The sequence below is a fragment of the Trachurus japonicus genome, chromosome 20 (genome assembly GCF_045865225.1).
Source record: "Trachurus japonicus isolate A0001 chromosome 20, Traja_1.0".
NCBI lineage: Eukaryota > Metazoa > Chordata > Actinopteri > Carangiformes > Carangidae > Trachurus > Trachurus japonicus.
This window is the reverse complement of record NC_140926.1, coordinates 14433464-14449975: the sequence shown is the minus strand read 5'-3', so window position 1 is coordinate 14449975 and position 16512 is coordinate 14433464. Positions and strand designations below refer to the sequence as shown.

Below are 16512 nucleotides of genomic sequence, written 5' to 3'. Positions count from 1 at the left end.
ACACACCATAGACTGTATATAAAAGACACACACACACACACACACACACACACACACACACACACACACACACACACACACACACACACACACACACACAAATGTTGTCCTCAAGATGATGATAATAATGATCATCATCATGTTTGACAGTTTGCTTTATGTTTGTTGGCGAGGATATTATGATAATGATCCTATATGTCTGTTTACCTTTTTTGCTGTTGGTTTCTGTGCACGTGAGCAACACATCCACAGCGTGTGTCCGTGTGTCATGTCATCTGTTGTTCATGACGAGCCACGCGTCCACACGATGACCGCAGGCGCCGGAGAGACGGTGCTCCGCTTCAAAACGGTATCATTGTTACAGCGACACACGTACACACACGTACACACCTGTATTCAGAGACGGCTTTTAGAAGTGAATGGCCGACGGCTTCAGTCCACCTTGAAGTTGGCACGATGGCATTTTGACTTCATAGCCTACCACTGCATAGTTGTGATTAGTCTGCTACCCGGAAATGTTGAGTAGCCTACCCCAAAGTTTTATGTTAGAAATAGATAGTATGGGTCCCCAGTATTCAGAAACTGCCGGATGCTAACTTATATAGGCCTTTATAGGGAAATTAACATAATTGACATAATTAGCATAATTGCCTATATGGGCAATATTTCAACAAAATTGACTTGGCTGATCTGGGCAATATTGGAGTGGTTTTAGGGGTTATTGATGATTCTGAATCCATTTCTGACATCAAAATTCAAAATGGCTGTCTAAACCGGAAGTGACCAGATTTTGAAATCCATCAAAATCGGCCCACTGGTGGTTCAAATCTGGTCACTTCCGGTTTAGACAGCCATTTTGAATTTTGAAAATGTCAGAAATGGATTCAGCATAATCAATAACCCCTAAAACCACTCCAATATTGCCCAGATCAGCCAAGTCAATTTTGTTGAAATATTGCCCATATAGGCAATTATGCTAATTTATGCTAATTATGTATGTTATGCTAATTGCCCAATATATATAAGTTAGCATCCGGCAGTTTCTGAATACTGGGGACCCATACTGTATATTTCTAACATAAAACTTTGGGGTACTCAACATTTCCGGGTTCACAACGGGGCCCTATGGGCTGGCAAGTAGACTAGATGTTCTTATTTCCCTTAAATGTCAGTATTTATAAGAGAAGAGTAGGCCTAGGCCTACCTGTAGGCTACTTTAGCCTATTCACTCACAACTCAAATATAAGAGAATTAAAAGGATAATTAGGAGAATAAAATAACTTGGGCTACCAATAATAATAAGGATACAGTAGCCTAACACAATCTGTGTAATTAAGGAAACATAAACAGGCCTTACATTCAGTTAGTGCAGGATGAACAAATGTGTAATAATGTACAAGTACAAGTGTTAACAGTGTGTAACGAATATAAAACAAGGTGTATGTGACGCTTCTGTGGATCGGATTTCTGGTTACAATAATTCAAGCTGTGGTTATTTACAGGGCATAGGTGTCGCGTGGGTGGGGTGGAGTGGAAGTGAGTGCGGGGGAGTTGCGGGGTGGTGGTGGTGGTGTATTGAACATTGCGCATGCGCAGTAGCATACCGGCGACGGCTCAACGGACGGTGGCCTAGCAAAGAAGGGGATTACAGAGCCCAATTTGACAGGTCAGATAATAATAATAATATTAATCGCTTATATTTGGCAAAGGCTCCGCGCGGAAACACGTTACAACAGGAAGCTGGTTTGGTCCTCGTTGTTGGCTGACGTCAGCGCTGGATTCCAGATCGAACGTTCGGTTAGCCACTGTTAGCTTTAGCGTGCTGCTAACAACGGCTATGACATCCAGCTAGCTGAGCTAAGCTAAGTGTAATGTTTCCCGGTTTATATAATATTGTTCTGTGTTTTAGTGATCGGCGGATGGGTAAGGAGACATACCACAGCAGATCACCAGATAATCGTGTGCTCGGTTTTCTGTTAGATACGCAGTGTCAAGACACATGAAGCTAACTAGCTAGTATCCTCAGATGCCCCCATTTGTTGTGCAGTGTTTGCTAAAGGGGACTCGTCTCTTGTTTAGATGGATAGACATATAAATATACATTTAATAAAACAGTGGGACCTCCAACAACTGATTGTTTCGGCGAGTCTTATGAGTTATTTACATGTCTGTTTTTATGTTTATGTCTGCATCTTCCCAGGCTACACAATGAGTCAAGGTAAGGACAATGCACGACTTAAGAGCTACAAGAACAAGTCCCTCAACACAGATGAGATGAGAAGAAGGAGGGAAGAGGAAGGCCTGCAGCTCCGCAAACAGAAGAAGGATGAACAGGTCAGCACAGTGTTTACCACTCTTTTTGTCTTCTTTGTTGTAGAGGTACAAATGTTTACAAATTAATCAAGTTAAGGCAGGGCTCCTGACTGCCCCTATAATCTGACAGTGTGCAAGTAAAGGGGGCGACTCAACTCACAAATTAATCTGGGGGTCTGTCATCACAGGTGTTAGGCCAGTGTGTCTGAGGATCATGAATGAAAAGGAAGTGTGAATATTTGCTTTGTCAGTTGATTCATGATATTCACCCCTAGATCTTCTGCTTGTGCTCCTAAATATTCAAGTAAGGGGCCACTGTGCTCCTAGTAAAAAAAGGTTGAGTTAAGGGCTTTTGATCACTCTTGACAGACTCCCATCAAACATAAACAGTCTTAAGTTTGAGTTTGTTTCCTGTCAAGAAATACGAACATGAATACGAATAATTGTATTAATCCCCAAAGAATAGAAGAATTAAAAAGTCTGATTGCAGTGGGTATAAAAGATCTTCTGTATCTGTCTGTCCTGCGACGAAGAGAAAGGAGCCGTCACCACCGTTGCTTCTTTCGTCCATCAGGGTGTATTATGAAGTGGATGATGATCCGTGTTCCTCATTGTGTGTCTCTCCACCACTTCTCTTACTACGATCACAGAGTCGGCCTTCTTGACAAGCTTATCCAGCCTCCTTATCTGCATTTGCAGCATCTTAATACAGATGTTTAGAGATCTGAGCTTCCTTAGGAAAAAGAGGCGGCTCTGTTCCTTTTTGTAGAGTGCAGATGTGTTAAGGGACAGGTCCAAGTTGTTATCCAGGCGTACACCTAGATATTTAAAGGTTGTCACCACCTCGATGTCAACTCACCACCTCGATGTCCACTCCACAAGTGTTCACTGGCTGAAGACGGGACTCGGAGTCATATTAAAAGAGGAACTATCTAAGTCTGACCGCTTTTCTGCTGTTTTGCTAACCCTCCTTTTCGGCCATGTGCATTTGTTTACCACGAAGCCCGCTGGTCTTGCAAGGTTGATTTTCAGCCAAGAGACGCAATAAGTGACACGCACGTAGCGGGGATAGGATGTTTACTCTGTATCCTAGCAACATTTTCACATGGAACATCGGCCGTTGCCTTGGGAGGGATGAACACAAGTATTGTTATGATACGACTGAACTCTCTTGGTCCATGCTGGGTTTCTTACGTTGTTGAGCGGTTGTGCTCAACAAGACCAACATGAATTCATGTCAATACTTCTATTTTTTCCAGCTGTTTAAGAGGAGGAACGTTGCCACAGTTGAGGATGATGGCGCCCTGGAGGACGACGGGATGGCTGATAGTGGCTACCTGGAGTCCCAGGCGAACAATATGGACCCACTCATGGTGAGAGGGAAAACATGAAATCAAATGAGTGTTTTAAATTAAAGCTTAGCCTAGACAGGTGTGGGATATATTCTGTGTTTGATCAAATCCTTAATATCCAATTCTGTACAGGGTGGGGTGATCTCTGAGGACATGACTCAAATGATCTTCTCCAGTTCCCCTGAGCAGCAGCTAATAGGCACTCAGCGCTTTAGGAAACTCCTTTCTAAAGGTAAGTGTGGTCTAGATGATGATTATTCCCCGTGATTTGAGTTTTTAAATACCTGAATATACATGTTAATGTTTTGATATCATAAATTATGTGATATGATTTGTTTTTTCCACATTACCAACCTCTACCCTATGTCTCATTTAGAGCCCAATCCACCTATCAACGAGGTCATTGCCACAGCAGGCGTGGTGGAGAGGTTTGTTGAGTTCCTAAAGAGGAGAGAAAACTGCACTTTGCAGGTACATTTCGAAATCATTTCCAGGGGTGCATGAGCCGACTAAATAGTGGGGGTGTTGTGATTTATGTGGTTTTATATCATTGTTTGTAAAGCGTTCTTCCTGTCCTAACAATTGATTTCAGTGTGATGTGTGTAATTTGTAATTTTGTTGACTGTTATAATCTGATCTGAGGGATTAACACAAGGCGATGAATTAATGCATTTTTCTTATGTATTTCTTTAGTTTGAGGCTGCGTGGGTGTTGACCAACATTGCATCAGGTACATCACACCAGACACGGGTGGTAATCCAGGCAGGAGCTGTGCCCATATTCATAGAGATGCTCAGCTCGGATTTTGAAGACGTACAGGAACAAGTAAGAAGTCACTAAAATGTCTCTCAAAATGTTTTAACATAATTTTATGCTGGTCTGGAGGATACGGGCGCTATAAATATCCTGCCTTGTTTATTAGGCTGAATAAAACATAGTGGAGATGATTAGAAACATTTTTTATCATTAGCATTTTGCAAGTCTGTTGTCCTGAGCCATGCTTTTGAATATATTGTCATATTAATTATTGGATAACTTGAATTATTGCTCTGCCCCTCAGGCAGTGTGGGCCCTGGGAAACATAGCAGGAGACAGCACAGAATGCAGAGACTTTGTCATAGACTGCAACATCCTGCCTTCCCTGGTGCAGTAAGTAGCAACATAATGCCATTTAATCTTCCTTTAAAAATATTCATGTTACACCTGACACTAAAGAAAAACTTTTACTTGAATAAAACATGTTTGGTAAAACTTTCCCTCAACAGATTATTGGCCAAACAGAATCGTCTAACAATGATGAGGAATGCGGTGTGGGCGCTCTCAAACCTGTGCAGAGGGAAGAACCCACCTCCAGACTTCACTAAGGTGATTTGCCAAGATAAACACGTCACTATGGCAACAGCACACCTCTCACATTGCCAAAGTACATCATATCTCACGTCCCAAGGTCACAAGCCTCCCCTGAAGTTAACGCCAAAATGTTTTTCTTTCCTTCCAGGTGTCCCCGTGTCTCAGCGTGCTGTCCTGGCTGCTGTTCGTCAATGACACAGACATTCTGGCTGATGCATGCTGGGCACTTTCCTACCTATCTGATGGCCCCAATGACAAAATCCAGGCTGTTATTGACTCGGGAGTCTGTCGCAGGCTGGTGGAATTACTGATGTAAGGGCTTTAGTTTTGTTGGAGACACATGTAGGCCTCTTGTTTGACTGTGCTGAACGAGCCGATGACACCTGAATCCTGTGTCTGACGCAGACAGTTACAGCACCATTCGTCACTACTGCTTTCAGTGTGACAGTCTAGATGTGGGTGTGTTGTGAATATTAGCAGCTGTGGCGAACCTCAGGAGTTGGGAGGGGATGCAAAAGCACTTAACTGCTAACTCATGGAAACTGGAGCGCGAACATTGTCGTGTCATTATTTTCAAGTGTATACAAAGGACATCGGAGTAACACTACAACTCTGCCTTGTTCCAGGCATGTCGACTACAAGGTGGTATCCCCTGCGTTGCGAGCTGTTGGGAACATAGTGACTGGTGATGATCTGCAGACACAGGTTAATGGCAACATGACAACACAGATTAAGTCAGCTTACTTCTGCAGAAAGTAAGGAAGCAAACGTATTTCTGACTTTATGTGGCATTGTTTTCTAGGTGATCCTGAACTGCTCAGCACTGCAGTCCCTACATCAACTCCTAAACAGCCCCAAGGAGTCCATCAAGAAGGAAGCCTGCTGGACTATCTCCAACATCACTGCAGGGAATCGAGCACAAATACAGGTCTGTGTGCCTCGTTGTCTCGTTTTACCCGGAGAGTTGCGACAGAGAGTTGCGACAGACGTTTTTAAAGAGGTTCTTGAGCGTTACACAATGTAGTAATCGGCCATCGTTCCTCTTTGCAGATGGTGATCGATGCTACTCTGCTGCCTCCTCTCATCACTATCCTGCAAGTAGCAGAGTTTCGCACAAGGAAGGAAGCAGCATGGGCCATTACTAATGCCACCTCGGGGGGCTCTGCAGAGCAAATCAGGTAGGACCGCTGATGCATTTTTCCACACCTACACAGTACATGGAGCTTCTGTTCTTTGTAGCGAATGTACAGTACATCCCTGCAATGTGCACGATTCCTTGACCCTCATTTGGATTCATATACAAATGCAAAGGGAACCAATTTCTGTATGAGAAGTGCTTTTTAAATGAAGTCTGATTGATTACAAAATGTGAAATGTGCTGTCTAATAGCATACGGGATTGGCACAGACTGGTGTACTTTCAACCACACCTAATTTGTGCAGGATGTGTGGTTTCCTTATCATATATTTTATTGTGTTTCTGTGTTTGCCGCTCCCACACAGGCATTTAGTGGAGCTGGGCTGCATCAAACCTCTGTGTGACTTGCTCACACTCATGGACTCCAAAATAGTTCAGGTAGCTCTGAATGGCCTTGAGAACATCCTGCGACTGGGAGAACTGGAGGCCAAGAGAGGAGGAGGCATCAACCCCTACTGTGCACTCATCGAAGAGGCCTACGGTACGTTTATATGTGGTTAATTAATAAGGAAAAAGAGTTTAAAAAAAACGCCTACAAGTAGTAAATTATTGCCTAAACACATTGGCTGCTTATCACATAATGAACTAATAGATTTGGGGAATATTTTGTACAATAGCATGTGATACAGTTTACATGAGCGGAGAGAATATTTTACATATTTGCTTTGAAAATGATGATGAACTCAATGTCAATAACTAAATTTTAACAAAATAGTTGCAAATTGATTTTGTGTCTGTCGACTAATTGTTGCAACGTTTGGGATTTTTGATTAATAAAGTAGATGATTTCAAAATTTGTCGATTACATATTTGTAAGTTGACTATTATTGTCTTTCTTTTTTTCCCCAGGCCTGGACAAGCTGGAGTTCCTGCAGGGTCACGAGAACCAGGAAATCTACCAGAAGGCCTTCGACCTGATCGAGCGCTACTTCAACACTGAAGACGAGGACCCGTCTCTGGCCCCGGCCGTGGACCTGCAGCAGCAGCAGTTCCTCTTCCAGCAGTGCGAGGCCCCGATGGAGGGCTTCCAGCTATAATGCTAAACCCTCCCTCCTCTCCCTCCCTGTGCTCCACCTTCATCCTCACCTCTGCTCATTTCTCTCGCTCTCTGCCCACTGCCACGGGCGACAACAACCCTCGGCGATAGATTTTAATCATTCTCATGATTATAAAAAAAACAAACAAAAAAAAGAAGTAACATTCAAGGAGCACGTGTGTGTGCGTAATGTCCAACATGGGTCAAGTTCTGCGGTCTTGTCAGCCAGTTTGTGAAGGTTTCACTCATCATTCTGTCTTGCGCTGAGCTCACCTCTGCGCCTAGTTCTTCAGCACCTGAAGCCCTTCTAGCTGCTCAGGCCCCTGCATCTTATACTAAGAGATTGCCCCTGTAACAGCCCCCCCTCCCCACCTCTCCTTTCTTTTTTGAGTTGCTCCTCAGATCATCCCAAATGAAAGGCACCTCTCCGCGTTCCCATAGGATTGGCGACCCCGACCTCTCATAGAGTCCGAGGGGGTTTCAGGACTGCACTGCTTGTCTGGTTGAAGCATTAATTACTCGCAAGACAGACAACCATGGACGTGATTTTTACCCCCCCTCCCACACAGACACTTAGACACACACACACACACACACACACATACACACATACAGAAGAATGATCTAACCCTTACACTGGACTGACCATGAGACTTTGACCACATATTTAATTGTGGTCGCTGGACTGAACTGCCCACAGCGGGGCCATGTGGCCAGTCCCAAACCTTGGACTCAACTGACCTCTACAAAAGGCACTTAAACGACTCAAAAACAATGGAGGCGAGTTCCCTCACCTCCTCTCTCCGGCCATTGGATAAGTGACCACAGATGGACAAATCAGGAACCTGACTGTGTCGCTGAGGGGTGGAGCTTGTCGGTTACAGACCAGGCTGCTTGCGTTCCCTCCTGGATTCTCATATCATGCATTCCTCTATCCAGTTAATGGGACTTTTCCTCCTGCACAGGCTCCATCCTGAAGAGTTTAGACTGCCTCCTGCCTCTGCTGTGATGTGAATAACCCCATGGAACCATGGGATTTAGAGTCTTCCCTCACACTGAGACAATTGGACAGACTTGGACAAGACAAAACAGACTATTTAACCCTGGGCTCTGTCCAGCAGCAGACCAGCGGGAATTTTTATTATCTTACCATAATATCATTTCATTTGCAGCACTTTAGTTCAGGACTGATGCCTCATTGAGAATATACCATAGTTTTTACATTAACTATTTAATTGGTTGATGACACGGCTCCTCAGGATGCGGGGTATCGAGGTGTGGTCTGTATCCCTGGCCCCTTTCTGGTCTAAAAAAAAGGATTGCAGTGTACTTCACTCTTTACCCTTTTCCACAGAGGGACTCAAGCAGATTGTGGACTGAAACTATTAGCACACTAATCAGTAGACCATACTGCCTCAGCAAAGCTACGACAACTTGTGACAAAGTGAAATCGAGACTCTTTGGAAAAAAATTGGCTGTTTAGGTTAGCATCTGTCATGTTGCTGATGGTGCCATAATCCCTATTCTACAGAAATCCTTCCAGATAATTTCAACAAAAATCCAGATTAAACTTGAAAAAAAAGAAAATACTGGTGATCATCTTAGTTAGCTAAACTGAATGTTTGTTTACTAAGTCCTCTTTACATCGCTTACTTTTGTCAAAATCTCTGCAAGAGATGACCAGCTCTACATGTACATTACTGTTTGTTGAATTGTTTGTGCAACTGTCCTGTTATCCCATTTGCATAAAAGCCGTTTCATGAACCACATCTTAAGTGAATCTGTTTCACTGTGATAAGGACCCAGTGTGAGGAGGTTTTTGATTTGATACTCCCTCTCTGCCATCCAACTAATGGAATAGCACTGCTTTAACCTTCTACGGCAACAAACATTTATTGATTAATTAGCTAATTGTACCACTTTTATGTGTTGGGAGGATTGATCGACTTATTACAGCCTTGCTTGTTTGTATTTGTTGGAACGCACTGGAGAAATTCAAGCTAACGAACTACGTTACATACTGAAGGGAAAATATACTGACAACACTGAGGAAGTAGTATAATTTTGGAATAATTTCAACAGTTTAAATTGAACCAGAATTGGATTAGGTCATTAAATCAGACAAAACAAAATCTCAAGAAGCATTAGTTTATTAAACTCAATTCTTTTGGTGCTCACTATGTACAAACAGATGTGACAAATACGCCAAATTACATGAATCTTGGGAGAGACCATTTACACATGGATCCGAGACATTTCCTGACAGTCGCTTTAGAAAACTGAAGGCCCTTTGAAACCTTTGAGGTCTGACGTGTCTTCACAAGGCGGATAAAACCAAAACGTTTGCCTCTAAGGCAAATTTAAAAAACAGGCATTTATGCTGGAGAGTTTCAGAGACAGATGTTGGACATGTGCTGGCAATGACAGAGTACTTTAATCTAAACTAGGTGGTTTTGTGCTGATTTATTATCTGAAATATATTGTTTTGCTGTGTAAGTGGCAATATTCATTCAAAACTTCCCTTGAAACCTGATTTTTATTCTCATACAACCATATGGTACCGCTTAACAACAGTTTGCTCAAAAGCAGATGTCAACTTTTAACTTCTATACATCAAAACACTGGGTTTCAAAGTGATAAAATAATCCATATTTGTGTACTCTGCTGTTTGCAAAATACCAGCTAGTATCCACTGCTCTTTTTGTTGCCCTACTTCTCCAAAACAACTGGAGCGGAGAGTGATGAGGCTTCGGTTCACACAGCTGGGAAGGTGACACTACTGCGCCCAGCATCTGGACAAAACAACGAGGTTGTGATGAGACGAGGTGTCCGTCGTCACTGAGCCTTCTCAGTCAGAAATTCCTGCTTCAATTTAGCTTTCTTCTCCATGTTCATGGCCGTCAAGGACTCGTGCCTGCCTGCTGCCTGCACGAACAGAAAAAAACAAACAGTTGATGCTACTTATGTCACCTGCAAAACAGAAGAAGCAACGGTAGCATTTGGATTTTTCTGTGTAAAACAAAAATAAATCACTGATAAGAAAACAGGAACAATTTGCAGGAACAAAACTGCTGTCACAACCATTCAACTGACACTTTGCTCTTTGGAAACAGAGTCTGGACATGGTGCACTTGTCTTTGTCACCAACTCACCCGCTTGCCAAGGATCACCATTATCAGACAGGCCCCGATTGTGACCGCCATCATAATGTAGCAGGCTTTCACTCTAACTTTGTTTCTGGCAGCATCAAGCATCTCGAACCTGTGGCACAGACAGAGGTATTTAAAAACATATTCTTTTAGAAACACATAAGAAAACAATATACACTGAACAAAAATATAAATGCCCCGCTTTTGTTTTTGCTCCCATTTTTCACTCAAAGAGCTGAAACGTTTTCTACGTACACAAAAGGTCTATTTCTCTCAAATATTGGCCTTTTGTTGTGGCCAGCCTCATGTACACCTGTGCTATAATCATGCTTTCTAATCAGCATCTTGATATGCCACAGCTGTGAGGTGGATGGATTAAAGGAGAAGTGCTCTCTAACACAGATTTAGACAGATTTGTGAACAATATTTGAGAGAAATAGACCTTTTGTGTACATAGAAGACATTTTAGATCTTTGAGTTCAGCTCATGAAAAATGGGAGCAAAAACAAAAGTGGGGCATTTATATTTTTGTTCCGTGTAGAAAACACGACTCAAACCCTTTATTGATATTTTGTGATGTTTATGTTCCACGTTTCAGCTGCAACAATCACTCTAGATTACTATTCAGTCCTCTGACACTTGTCTTTTACACCATGACTCAACACAGACAAGTGTTTTTTTGATGGCGAGCCTTGCTTCATTGTGTGTACGTGAGGTGGGGGGTCTGCAGTTTGTATGCGTGACAATCAGGTCTTTTATCAAAGCAACAATCTCGGATATCATCTCCACCCTGGGTTCAGTAATTACATTATGCCACAAACACAAACTGCAGCAGCCTCACTAGCTCCGTTTCTTGTGAAGCGGCTTAACTAGATCACAGTGCAGTGGGAGGTCTGCTGTAAACAGGAAAAGGGCTACTTACGACACAAACTCCGGTATCTGGTCTGGGGTCTTGAAACGTCCTGACCAGACCAAGAACTTCTTGTCCATCTCGGAGGGTCTGGAGCCTGGGATCCTGAAGGCCGGGCGAGCTGCTGTGTGACAGAACCAAAGCACACACGCCAAAGGATAAATAAACGGAGCAAATGTCCACAAACCCAATTTGTGACAAAAAGAAACAATGAATGAAGGAAAGCTCAGTTTCACAAGCCCCATTAGATTAGAGTCTGAATTGTGACCCCTTACTTCCTGTGCGCCTCCTTCCCTTGGGACTTGGTGGAAAAATGCTCACACACTTTATGTGGCAACAACAAGCGGCCTATGATGGACAGGATATCTAAATCTTTTTGAGATACTTTATTTATCCATCAGTCTCACACCAGATTCATTTGAACTTTGATTTCCTTTCCAAAGCTTTTATTGGTGATTAGCAAACGCATGAGACTTGTAATGATACTCTGGGTGACAGATAAAAGTTGAACTGGATCCAGAAATGTCTACCTTCTGCTGGGGCTGTAGGTAGAGACTCTGCTTTGATCTCCTGTGGTTTATTGCACATCCCTCTGTGGCTCCATTTTTCAGCAACCAGCCTGCACCTCTGACCTGTTGAGGTATATATACGAAAGTGTTGTAATATAATAAATACAAATATATAGATAACAAATGTCACAAAATAGAAGAAAACATTAGAAGAATAATTTCATTCAAGCTTGAGGTGCCAGTGTCAATCAGCTAGTTTTAGCCGACCAGCTGTCAAAACCTGCAAGACAGTCTGTTCACAAACAGGGACAAAAACACAGCAAATTCTCACACCATAGCTGAAAGACTTGATTTGACCGGTTTTTAAAATTAATTGATTATCAGAGTGGTTGATTGGCATTTATTTTCCAACTAATCAGCAGCTCAGATGGGGACAGATATTTCCTAAACCTAAAGATGACTTTGCTTGTTCTGTCAAAGCATCAGTTCACAAACACCACATAATAACACAGGCCACCCAAGACATACAGCAGATAGATAGATAGATAGATAGATAGATAGATAGATAGATAGATAGATAGATAGATAGATAGATAGATAGATAGATAGATAGATAGATATGCATGCAAGTGTTTAATCCCACTATCACCTAGTTTTATATGAATATATCCACCCACAATATAATTTATAATACACGTTTCGCAATGACATTATAGGTGTGTCACACTAACAAACAGCAAAGTGCAATGATACGACTGCTACGAGAGGCGTTTTCCAAAAACAACAGAGCAAATACTTTTATCTGTCAACACAGCTGATCGGCTCACACACGACCCACAGCCATGTACCAACCAGATAAAAGAAACATTAAATAAAAAAGTGATTTACTAAAATTATGTTCTAGGTTGGGTAATTTTGCTACAACTGCAGTTTAACTTCAGAAACCAAGTAGCGAATAAGTGGGTGCGACATTAGCCGGAAAAACAAAAGACCCCCGGTGGGAAACCAACCTAAGATGCTGCCGACGGAGAGACGAGACCTGACGAAATTCATGTTTTGTTGTTGTTGTTGTTGTTGAAGTGGCTTGAGTTCTGAGTCTGGCCAGGTTTTGTAGTCCAATGAGTCCACCACCACCATCAGCTGCTGAAAGTCAAGCTACTTGCCAGTGGCAGGACCCCTCATATAATCATAGGAGCCCGGTCACCTGCCTGATCGAAATTCACACAGTGTTTGATACGCAGTTTGATCAGTACAGACTAAAATCACCGATTCATTATGGTTAAGCGTCACAAAAGATCATTCATATGATTTTTATTTATTTGTTTTTGTTTGAGATTACGTCCCCCCCCTTTATTCAAGGTGGGCATTGTGCAGACATTCACATCGGTTCAGGTTCAGACCTCTTTTTTTTTGTCTATGGTTCAGACATAGATAACACAGAAAAGATTAAATTTGATTTAACAAAAATCGTGAATTAAAAATAAATGTTAAAATATAGACTAAGTAAGACTTCTTAAAGTGAAATTAAGAATAAAATTGACGTGAACTTCCTGTTTGTTACCAATGTAAATGTAGTAATGTTCAAGATCAGCAAGAAACAATTAAAATTAGGCTAGGGAATTTACCAGAAAAGAAAAAGAAAAACTTCGCCTCATGGAAATTAAATTTATGTAATATAGGCTTTTAATAACTTTGCATGATCTATTCGTCCATTGGTTGGACTTGGCCAGACTTTGACCCCACATTACGTAACTGTTCTGAATCTCTTGGTCTTTTCTTTTTAATGTTCATTCAGATACAGGTATTATTATATACATTTTTTAAAATAGATACCTTGCTTCGAGATTAACCTAACACGACGAATACATTTGTTAAATGAGTTATAATATTTATATTTAATCAGGCATCTTCTCGGACAGTCACCTGGCGCTGTGTTTGCAGAGGACCCCGCAGTCCACTATGGCGGCGCCCGGTGGCACTTTAAACTGTGAGGACTTTTCAATGTTTCAGGTAATTTAAATGAAACTTTAATCGATCTGTGCTAACGCAGCACGGACTGTCATCGATACGAGTCGGCAGTCCTCGGGGGATGCGGCGCCGAGTGGCTTATTCCCGGTGTAGTTGAGTGAATGAGTGACCCTCCTGTGCACTAATGCTCACTGTGTGATCTGGATCACACAACCAAACTGTCTGCATGTGGTTAAGAGCAGCAATTAGAGTAATTAGAAAGCAACAAAACAAACCGCCTGAAGTTGTTTACTGATCTCCTTTGACTAATGCCATATTTTTTATTTTTAAAACCTAAAAGAATAAAGCTAGAAATGGCCACATGAGAGCAAAATGAAGACTAATCATAGAAACAACTGTCAGCATTTCATTATTTATTACGTACAGTTACCGTAGTTCACTTACTTTTGTCCTTGTGAGAGGAAAATGGAGCCTTAAGGATTCTTATGTGTTTGTTTTTGCTGTTCCATGCCCAAATAGCTGAAATAAATGACAAATACATAAGTTGCACTTGTTGCACAATGTTATATATCTTCAGTGTAACATATTTGTTGTGATTTGTTTTGTGTCATTGTTTTCCTCTCACTGTGGGTTTCTCAGGAGGTGCTGAAGGCGATGCGCACCATAGATGACCGCATAGTCCACGCCCTGAACACCACTGTGCCCACTGTCTCCTTCTCAGGCAAAGTGGATGCCACGCAAACATGCAAACAACTGTATGAATCTGTGAGTGTGGCTAATATGATGGTTTATGTGCACAGTGTGTATTACAATGAAATATATAAAACTTGCTACATGTCCTTTTCCTCTGTGCTCCCCCACAGATGATGGAGGCCCATCTCACCAGAGACAGAGCTATCAAGACCTGTATAGGCCAAACATCTGAGGTGGTCGGACAACTGCGTGAGCAAAGAGCAAAGGACAGCGAAAACCTGGCGCTCATCAAACAACTCAGAAAGGAGCAAACCAAAGTAAGGCCTTTTTTAAAATACAGCAGGGCCTCAGTTCCCCAAGGCTGTAAGATGTCAGCTTTACTTTGAAGTAGGTCCATATTTTGCAGGTAGACTCACCAAATGAATAATCAGCATTTTGATTTGCGGTGCTCAAAGGTTTGTAGTTGGACAAAAACAAAACAAAACAAAAATCCCATGTCACTTTTCAGTATGGCAGGTATATAATCTAATGAAACACTATGAAAGATGCAGGATTCAGTGTTTTTCAATTTTGACCAGTACTTGAGACTGTGTGTCCTTGGTGTCACCCAAATCTATAAAATATTCCTTATTTCCTCTTTTTAAAGTGCTGTCCTTCTTTTATTAATGGAAGTCTTTTTTTTCTCTTTTCTTTTCATAGATGTTTCCCCACTGTGAGCTTAGGGGAGGACATATTTAGAGACATTTAACAATATTTCCCCACTGCGTATTCTGTCATTCCGGTGTTAAGATGAGGTTTTTCAAAGTAAAGTAATTATTTAATCTGACTCCACTTAAAATAACTTTACCTGCTATTTAGAGATCTGACATCAGTCCTAGTTCAGGGATGGCAGATATAGATTAAAAACCACTCAGCGGCCTACTTAACATGGACGAATAGCCCTGATGCCTGGGTTGAAGTATCCAGAGGTTTACCATATAACTAAGGTCATTGGGATATAGTATTTAACTATCCCCTATCTTAGTTCAGGTATGGCAGATAGAGACTAAAACTATCCAGTGACATTTTTAACATAGAAGAACAGCCCTGACACCTGGGTTGAGATATTCAGAGGTTAGGGAACATATCTTAATTATTACAAAACATGATACTCAATCTTTTCTATTCAACTCAGAGGTTAAGGGTGTGAGTGTTACCCAGTGAAACTTACCGTAACTAAAGACCTAATAAATATCTCATTCTTCACTACTAGAACAAAAGTCTCAACAAGGCAATGTTAGAAATGAAGGGTTAACATACCAGTTTATTGTTAAGTAAAAATATAGACTGTCTAACAAGCCCCACAAAAAATATTTTCTCCATTCCTGTCATAAACAAACTGACCATGTGATCTGTGAGATAATATCCTAATTAAACCCTATAAGATCATGAATGTGCAGCAGAAATTGCATTCGTAGTTGAAGTGAAAATGATACAAAATGCATTTGTTTTCTTCCTTTTCTCCAGTTAAAGCTAATGCAGTCAGAGCTGAATGTTGAAGAAGTTGTCAATGATAGAAGCTTGAAGGTACGCTCACTATTCATCCATAAAACCATATAATCACACATAAACGACGTGCCCTATATGATCTTAATCCCAATTTCCTCTCCTCAGATTTTCAGTGAAAGGTGCAGAATCCACTACACGCCTCCGAAGGTGAAGTGAACCTAGGTTCATATCCAGGCTGGCGATACTGTCTCCTGCTGTCGAGCCGACCGCAGGCTGTCCACCACCCAGACCTCTTCGACCTCTTGTCCAACCTCTATTCCATTGTCACTATGTATGGCATTACCACGGCTGTGTAACAGTAATCTGTATGCTTTCTTTGATGAGAAACATTGTACAAAAAAAACAGTTTTTTAAAAAGACAGTGAAATGTTTTCAAGTGACACAAAAGTTGTCTGAGTGACTCAGTGTTTTCTACATCCAAATGAAATGAAGGACTCAGTTTAATCCATGGCCACGCTGTCTTAAATTCTTGTTCAAGTCGATGCAT

At 41.7% G+C, this 16512-nt stretch overlaps 4 protein-coding genes across 5 annotated transcripts in view; 3 read left to right on the top strand and 1 right to left on the bottom strand.

The window, feature by feature from the left end:
* Nucleotides 1–16512, top strand: part of LOC146966635 (histone H4) — a 126835-nt gene that overhangs the window by 76107 nt on the left and 34216 nt on the right. The gene's annotated exons all lie outside the window — the stretch shown is intronic.
* kpna1 (karyopherin alpha 1 (importin alpha 5)) lies at nt 1598–9017 on the top strand. 2 transcript variants are annotated; one of them, XM_085763874.1, is made up of 14 exons: nt 1598–1666; nt 2201–2334; nt 3573–3686; nt 3798–3897; nt 4042–4136; nt 4359–4490; nt 4726–4814; nt 4931–5030; nt 5164–5327; nt 5642–5720; nt 5818–5943; nt 6066–6193; nt 6518–6693; nt 7062–9017. In XM_085763874.1, the coding sequence occupies exons 2-14, from the start codon at nt 2209–2211 to the stop codon at nt 7247–7249; spliced, it is 1617 nt and encodes a 538-aa protein (XP_085620000.1). In that variant the 5' UTR covers nt 1598–1666; nt 2201–2208; the 3' UTR covers nt 7250–9017. The 2 variants fall into 2 exon arrangements, with proteins under 2 accessions (XP_085620000.1, XP_085620001.1); XM_085763875.1 differs by lacking the exon at nt 1598–1666 and adding an exon at nt 1808–1923.
* fam162a (family with sequence similarity 162 member A) lies at nt 9738–13028 on the bottom strand. The gene is made up of 5 exons (XM_085763876.1): nt 12827–13028; nt 11838–11939; nt 11320–11431; nt 10401–10509; nt 9738–10173 (listed from the first exon to the last, which is right to left on the bottom strand). The coding sequence occupies exons 1-5, from the start codon at nt 12951–12953 to the stop codon at nt 10084–10086; spliced, it is 540 nt and encodes a 179-aa protein (XP_085620002.1). The 5' UTR covers nt 12954–13028; the 3' UTR covers nt 9738–10083.
* Nucleotides 13716–16473, top strand: mix23 (mitochondrial matrix import factor 23). The gene is made up of 5 exons (XM_085763424.1): nt 13716–13826; nt 14424–14549; nt 14648–14794; nt 15984–16043; nt 16131–16473. The coding sequence occupies exons 1-5, from the start codon at nt 13776–13778 to the stop codon at nt 16179–16181; spliced, it is 435 nt and encodes a 144-aa protein (XP_085619550.1). The 5' UTR covers nt 13716–13775; the 3' UTR covers nt 16182–16473.

What these genes read in the sequence shown, in the direction of transcription:
- kpna1 (XM_085763875.1), top strand. Translation starts at nt 1,872, where the DNA reads ATGTTTCCCGGTTTATATAATATTGTTCTGTGTTTTAGTGATCGGCGG. An exon ending in TTTTAGTGATCGGCGGATGG is followed by an intron (nt 1,924 to 2,200) that starts GTAAGGAGACAT and finishes GCATCTTCCCAG; the next exon opens with GCTACACAATGAGTCAAGGT. An exon ending in GGAATCGAGCACAAATACAG is followed by an intron (nt 5,944 to 6,065) that starts GTCTGTGTGCCT and finishes TCCTCTTTGCAG; the next exon opens with ATGGTGATCGATGCTACTCT.
- fam162a (XM_085763876.1), bottom strand. Translation starts at nt 12,953, where the DNA reads ATGGTGGTGGTGGACTCATTGGACTACAAAACCTGGCCAGACTCAGAA. An exon ending in CTCCGTCGGCAGCATCTTAG is followed by an intron (nt 11,940 to 12,826) that starts GTTGGTTTCCCA and finishes ATACCTCAACAG; the next exon opens with GTCAGAGGTGCAGGCTGGTT. An exon ending in ACCTACAGCCCCAGCAGAAG is followed by an intron (nt 11,432 to 11,837) that starts GTAGACATTTCT and finishes TCTGTCACACAG; the next exon opens with CAGCTCGCCCGGCCTTCAGG.
- mix23 (XM_085763424.1), top strand. Translation starts at nt 13,776, where the DNA reads ATGGCGGCGCCCGGTGGCACTTTAAACTGTGAGGACTTTTCAATGTTT. An exon ending in GCAAACAACTGTATGAATCT is followed by an intron (nt 14,550 to 14,647) that starts GTGAGTGTGGCT and finishes GCTCCCCCACAG; the next exon opens with ATGATGGAGGCCCATCTCAC. An exon ending in TCAATGATAGAAGCTTGAAG is followed by an intron (nt 16,044 to 16,130) that starts GTACGCTCACTA and finishes TCCTCTCCTCAG; the next exon opens with ATTTTCAGTGAAAGGTGCAG.